The sequence below is a fragment of the Elephantulus edwardii genome, unplaced genomic scaffold (assembly GCF_000299155.1).
Source record: "Elephantulus edwardii isolate Elephantulus edwardi_28Jun2011 unplaced genomic scaffold, EleEdw1.0 scaffold00046, whole genome shotgun sequence".
Classification (NCBI taxonomy): domain Eukaryota; kingdom Metazoa; phylum Chordata; class Mammalia; order Macroscelidea; family Macroscelididae; genus Elephantulus; species Elephantulus edwardii.
The window spans coordinates 5,361,230-5,368,873 of NW_006399796.1; the positions used below are offsets into that span (position 1 = coordinate 5,361,230).

General features: G+C 36.2%; 1 protein-coding gene across 1 annotated transcript in view; it reads left to right on the top strand.

Annotated features, from left to right (window-relative positions):
• The first annotated feature begins 120 nt into the window (after positions 1-120).
• Positions 121-7,644, top strand: part of LOC102869299 (protein FAM170A-like) — an 8,246-nt gene continuing 722 nt past the window's right edge. Inside the window, exons 1-2 of the mRNA XM_006886022.1 lie at positions 121-256; positions 6,292-6,435. Coding sequence (XP_006886084.1) covers positions 121-256; positions 6,292-6,435 — 280 coding nt within the window. The remainder of the gene's footprint in view (positions 257-6,291; positions 6,436-7,644) is intronic.

The window sequence follows — 7,644 nt, forward strand, 5'->3', positions numbered from 1 at the left end:
CGTAATCCTAGGGGTCGCTGACTTCTTGATTCTGTATTCTCACTGGACTGCCTGGGCTTCCAGATGCCAGTGGCTAAGCAAGTATCCAGTTCCCACCCCCCCCCCTTTTCCGCAGAGGTGATGATCTGGAGCCCCTGTGCCTGGGAGCCGAGTGTTGGTGGTGACCACAGCCTGGGGACCTGTTCCCCAACGCTGGCTGTGCCAAGTCCCCCGATGCCCACCCCAACTATTTATTTCTTTTCGTGTGCCAGTGTGAGTGAGGGTGGGGCGAGGCGCCTCCTGCCACCTCCACGCATGTTGTAACCAGTATTCTGTACTTAATGAAAGTGCGTGTGACAGAAAGAAGAATGTACCATCAGGACTGGATATAGACTCATCAATAACCTGTGTTATGCAGATGACACAACCTTGCTTGCGAAAATTAGGGGAACTTGAAATCTTTGCTGCGGAAGATAAAAGCTTCCAGGCTTCAATATGAATTACCTCTCAACATTAAGATAACAGAAATCCTCACCACTAGACTTAGAGGCAACATCATGTTAGATGGACAAAAGATTGAAACTGCCAACGACTTTATTTTACTTGCATACACAATCAAAACCTTTCTTTGGTACCCGCAGTCAGGAGATCAAGAAATGTTTTGCACTAGGATTTCTGCAGTCAGGGACTTCCTCTCCAAATTCTTTAGAAGCAAGGATGTCAGTTTGAAGGTGTTGCTTTTAATGCTATGGTCATTTCTTTTGGTAGATTTGCATTTGAGAACTGGACAGTGAATAAGTATAATGGAAGAATTATTGATTTATCTGTTGGATAAAATGTTGGAGCAGGTGCAGTGAATGTGCCCCTTCAGGCAAATATAATACAGCTTTGTCTAAAATACTTTGGGCATGTTCCTGGGGGAGGAGCTTGGAGCGGCATATCATGCTTGGAAAGGTGGAGGGCCAGAGAAGGTTAGGAAATGACCCTCGACCAGTTGAATTGACGCATTGACTGCCGCAATGGGCTCAAGTACATAAGACTGGACAGGACACACAAGATAGGACAGCATTCAGCTTTGTTGTTCAGAGGGTTGCTATTCCTTGTAACAAGTTCAAGTCCAGAGTATGTAAGAGGATGTTTCAACATCTTTGTTTCTAAGGAGAATCCTGATTGTAACTTCTCTTAGTCACACTTGTTTGTTCTTTTTGCAATATATGAGATATTCATTACTCTTCTCCAACACCTGAGCTCAAAGGCATCAATTCCTTCCTTCTGTCATTCTTACTTGTTGTCAAACTTTCATATAAAGAACAAGCAATTGAAAAAATTATGTCTTGGAGCAGCTAATGAAGGAAGTAGCTACCTTTATAAAGAAAAGAAATTGGACAAATCTAGCCATCCATGTCACATACTGAATGGTATAATAATAAACATAGTAATACTTATACTACTACTACTACTACTACTACTAATCCTCTTAAAAGTTTTTAGTAATAGAAACTAGGTTATGGTATCCAGGTAGATAAAGAAGAGGGATATGTGTGTTCACGAAATATACGGTGTATACACTAGATATACTATGCAGTAGACTTCTTTTATTTGTCTAGTGGGTAAAGAAGATACACAAAAACATCAAATAGATATTCATTTCTGTTATTTTTATTACAAAGCAATCGTGAACACAATGGAACAAACTCAACTGAAGGGCAGAAAGTAAAAACATATTCCAAAATTATCAGAATATTCTTCTTGTATATCTGAAGGTGAGTTCTCTGTAAAGAAAGGACTACTGAGGAGGACCCAAAAGGATAGTAAGGACCTAGACATAACTCAGGTATGAGCTGAGCTGTCCTTCCCACCTGCTGATACATGGATCCTTAGCCTAGAAAGAAACTCAAAATAACTCTCAGTCTTTTCTAATAAAGTTTCCATTTACCAGCAGTGCAACTAAAGAAGAGGCCTAGACAAGTCCTAGAAGATCAGAGAGAATCAGGGTTCTGTTTGAGGAAATTTCAAAATGGGGACAAGCAAGATAAAAACTTCTTCAGAGTGTAATATAAAGAGTATTATCAGAATGAGCTTGAAGGGTATATTATCAAAGCAGTGTAAAAGCACTAAGAGTTTAAATTCCAAATACAGAAAGATTCTCTGGAGCAGAGTGTGAGGTGCAGAATAGTATGATCATCCAGTTTGAGGTAAAGTATAGAGCGACCACTGAGACCCACAAGTGGTCAGCCTTTTTAATAGTAAAGTACATGCCAGTGCATAAAACATTAATGTTGTTTGGAGTAGTGCTGTAATGCATCATAAAATAAAAATAATATTCATGGATAGAACTTTTACTACATGTTGAAGCTCAAGTTTCCACAGCAGCACAGGAAAATTGACCTTTCTTTAATTTCAATCATGTACATTAACAAATTTCTTATACTTAGCCTTAAGCTGTGTTCCCTCTTCATCCCACTCTTTTCCTTAGATATCTTCATATGCATCCAAGTGCTTATATTATATTGTGAAATCACATTCTTCTTTCTCCACATTCTGCTTCCTTACACAATGATTTCAAAAGAGCAATCTGTAAACAATGCTTCATATATATTCATAGATGTTGTTGTTAGGTGCCAGTGAGCTGACTACAACTCATAGTGACCCTATGAATAAGATCTAAACCTTCTTCATATCCTCTGCCATCTTCACAATCTCTGATATACTCAAACCCATTGTTACTTTTACTGTTTCAATTCATCTTGTTGGGGATTTTCTTTCTTTTTCTTTTTTTTAATCTTCTACCATTCCCAATATGATGTCTTTTCCAAGGACTGGTCTCTCTTGATAACATGCCTAAATTACGTGAGGGGAAGTTTCAGCATGTTTGCCTCTGAAGCAACCTGGTTGCACTGCCTCTGTGCAGAGATAGACATGTGTATTCTTTTGACAGTCCATGGGCTATTCTGTACTCTTCTATAACACCACATATCAAAGTCATTGATTCTGCTTCTGTCATCCTTACTCATTCTCCATCTTTCATGTGTATGTTGCTGTTAGGTGCTGATGAGTCGAGTATGACTCATAATGACACTATGAACAAAAGACCAAAACTCTGTTCTATCCTGTGCTTTCCTCACACTTGCTGATACTCAAGAGCCCCTTGCAGCAGGAGTCTCCATGTGGATCCCCCTGGTCAGGTGTATTGGAAATAATGAAAATGACAATGGCTTGGGTCAGACACATTTTAGTTGTTAAACTGACATTCTTGGTAATACATTTGAGAGGGCCTTGCTAGCACATATCTCTAATGCATCATGTCTTTTTATTTAGTAATTGTTATTACCCTGGTTTTGAGCATTAATCCACACAAAATGAAATATTTTCTGAGTCTATCAAGGTATTGCCTATCCTAGAAAAGAGGTTTTTGAGATATAATCCATATTGAAGGCTGTATCTTTCATCTTCTTCAACACGTTTTTCAAGTCCTCTTCATTTTTATCAAGCAAGGCTACATAATTTGCATTATGCAAGTTATTAATGAAACTTCCTCCAATCTTCATCCTCATTCTTCTTTATATAGTCCAGATTCTTGATTAACTCAAAACACAGATTAAATATAGCTAAATAATACAATCTTAGTTCACACCTTTACCTATTTTAAATTGTGCTGTAGTTTCTTGTTTCTGTAGGAAGGACAAGTTCTTGAAAGGGTATACCATGCTTGGAAAGATTGAATCTGGTAACAGAAGGAGTAGAAGATGCTCATTGAGATAAATTTCCATGGAGACTGAAATAATGGGTTTAATACAAAAGAGACTGTGTGAACAGAGCAGGATCAGGGCAGAGTTTCAATTTGTTGTACAAAAATGCCCCTATGAGTCAAGGTTGAGTTGGCTCAAGGACATTTAACAACACAAGTGAATCTTATTTACTTAAGTCCAACAATGCCACTCCTGCTTCCAAGCTACATATTTTAAAACATACAAAAAAATCTTTTATAAAAAATTTTTTATTTTTATTAATGAACATATACAGAGATTATGGATTTCCATTCATTCATTGTTGCACTTTCCTCCCTGCGCCCCCACCCCCAGTTTGCTCCTCTCTTTGAAAAGTAAGAGAAAAATTCTTTCATTGGTATATAATCTACCACCCCTCCCCCCCAAGTAGACTCACTATACAACCCTAATTCTGGACTCTTGTGATAACCATAATATCCTATCGTATATCACTTTTAACCTGTTCTCTCCCTTATCTGTTTCAATGCAGTATACTAATTTATCCAGTTTTTCTCAGTCTTACTCCAAACCTGATTTCAGTCCCATTCTAAAACATATAAATAAACATATAATAATTCCAATAAACATATTTTTTACCTTCTTCATTTTATTTTCATGAATATTTACAGAGACTTTGGATTTCCATTCATTCATTGTTGCATTTTTATCCTTCTCCACCCCTCTCCTCCCAATTCACTCTCTTCTTTAAAAACAATAAACATTTTCTTATCCTAGGATTTTGGAACTCCTAAAAGAAACTACACCATAGTTTTAATATAAATAAAGTTATGTGTGTTATTGTGAATACTATTCATGTAACTATTTGAATAATACAAAAGATAACATATACTTTAAGTTCCTTCTGAACAGCTTGGACCGTCTGGTTTGTGGCATGATCAGGAACAAGATGCAGAAATGAAGACCGAATCTGAAAATCTATCATCTGAGTCTTCTATAGAAGAGGATGGTTTCAATGGCAAAGGGGAATAAGGAATCAAGTGAAGAGGTGGATTAGAATAATGACCTAGAATTGAAGCCGATAAGCTTATTTAACTAATGATAAGAATCACCTATTTTTTCAAGAATGAATTATTTTTTCCAGTTAATAGTCAAACAATTTTCAATAGGTTGCTCTGGTAACATAGTTTTTTGGGAGTTATGCACTAACACAAATGTCAGAATTTTCTGGTGATTCAAATCCACAAGTGACTCTGAGAGAGAAGAATGGACAAACACTTCCTATGTGATTTATAATCTCTTAAAATTTGCAGGATGCTCAGTATAAATCGTTTCTGATTCCATGGTAATGAGATATTAAGCTAACTTTGTTAGGATTTGTTCTAAAATATAAGAATTTAACCTTTCAATTATTGCTGCCTAGTCAGAACAAACTCATTGCTGATCCTCCAGCAGTTTTTTTTTTGACATTGTAAATAAAAAAAGAGTTATCATATATCATATCATGTCTCTCCAGTGGGACAGCTGGTGGACTCAACCCTTTAGAAAGGCCTGGCCTTTCAGGTAGCAACACAGCCATCTGCAGGATATATCACCAGAATGGTCAAAAGATGCAACGAGGAAGGTTAAAACTCCAATGGAAATGCAGACAACAAAAATGTGGAAAAAATCAAATGGAAATGTGGACATATATTTCCATAAAATACATTTTTAATCATACATATTCACTATATGTGAATACTTTCAAAACTATGACTATTTCCTCAAGAATTCTCAGTTCTCCCTCTCAACATCTGTCTCTATCTCTCTATCTACCCACCCACTTATCACCCTGAGCTATTTGTCTTACAATGACTATCCAGTAGATTTCTTCATGGGAGAAAACTGTCCATTTTCCTCCCAGGGAGCAGCAGGGATTTTAACTGCCAGCTTTACAGCTGAAAGCTTGATATGTTACACACTATGTGACCAGGGCTCTTTTCTAGATATTTTCTGGCTGGGTATCATTAGGTTAGGCCCAACTCCTAGCTGACCCTCCAGTGAGATTTGGAAGCAGTCAATCTCATTGGAGGAGATTGCCCATATTTCTCCTTGAATCATTTTCCTCTGGGTTGGCAATGAAATTCCTTACCATTAAGCCACCAGTGATCCCTTTATCTATATAGGTATAGTTGTCTCTATTTCTGTATGATTGATGTTGTACAAATTCTAAAAATTGAATGTGTTTTATCTGTTCGCACAATTAAGCATGAAAATAATTGAGCTAATAATAAAACTAATATATAACCCATAAGGATACCATACTGTATTTAAGTCATTGTTCAAGTCTTTGACATTGGTATACAGCTCTAGAGAGATACAAAGCCTTCACTCACACAATGTTAGAAACTATTATTATATTTGTATACATTATTACTTGTGTTTTAGAATGTTTATTAGAAAAATTGCTTTCATTTCTATGAGATCATCATTCATGAATACAGACACTATCTGGTATGAATTGTATGCTCAATATTACTTTCTTCAATGGACATAGAATCCAGAAAATGACACTTGTCAATGTTTTGTTTTTTATTTCTTTCCTCAGATATATGGGTTTTTCTTGGAAATGCTTTGCACCATCCATTAGATGTGTTACTAGCCAAAATTAAAGACTCAAAACATTCCTTTGCTGCCGAGTATTCAGATGCTGTTTCTTCCAAAAGCATACTTGTTCCTCTTAATGAGAATGGTAAGACAATTGAGAAAATAGCAAATGTCCTGAATAATACGTGGTTATTTCACCTGAATCATACCTGCTTACTTCACCTTTTCTCAAATATCAGACTTCAGAGAAAAATGACTAGTACTAAGTTCTCTGGGGAGGGAAGTATAGGAAACATGCCTTCAAAACTAAGACGAATAGCCTAAGGATAAATTTTAGAACGTGAACATTGAATCTTTTACAGGAGAGGCATTAAATAATACTGATAGGGAATTTAATCAGAACCCTACCCCAGGGATATCATCACAAACTCATAAATCATACACTCACATTCTATGGTACTAGATATGGAACCCTTTTCACTTACTATCTCAAATACCTGTTCCTTCACACCTTTCAACTTGTCAAAGTCCCAGTATTATTTCACAGGCAGTCACAGCCTTATTCCTTAGTCCTCCACACAATTATTTCTGAGACTCATCTTTACAACCTCTCCCAAGATCTGATTTATGTCTTTTAGACTAAAATATATTCTATACAAGGTAATGAATTTCCTTTATAATCTTTCTTATCACTTGCTGTGTAATCCATAAAATCATCAGTTCTTCATAAAGCTGAACACTGAGTCTTTGCATACTCTTTTGAATCTTAAAGTTTGTTAGTTTAACACTGTGAATGTTAGGGAGAGTCTCCTTTTTTAGCACTTGCTCATACATACGGTCATGTTATTTAACAAATATATGTGCCCATTCACAAAGAGCTCTAGTAGTGTAGACTTTAGGGAGTTGTACTGATAATCTAAAACTCATTCGTTTCTGACTGTTAAAATCGACCAGTAGGTCAGTGAGAGAAAGATGGGCTCTCTCCTCCTGTGTGATTTATATACTTAAAAACTCAACGGAAGATTAACTATGAGTGAGTTCTTACTCAATGGCAATGAGTTTGAGCTTTTAATTTAAGGTTTTGTTTTATTTTTTGCTTTTGTTCCTTGTTTCTTGTATTGGTTTCTTCCCCCACTTATTTCATTCATAGTTGCATTTTATAAACATCAGATGCATTAACTAAATACATCCCAGAGAATCCGTACAACTCCATAAAACAAATTTCCATATAATTATGCTACTTAGACACCTCAGATAGTACCATGTATATTCACAAAATAAATGCTTGTCTACATGTCTATATATAAAGATTTTTGTGGTAATTTTAATCTTAACTCTTACGAACTTCATATAT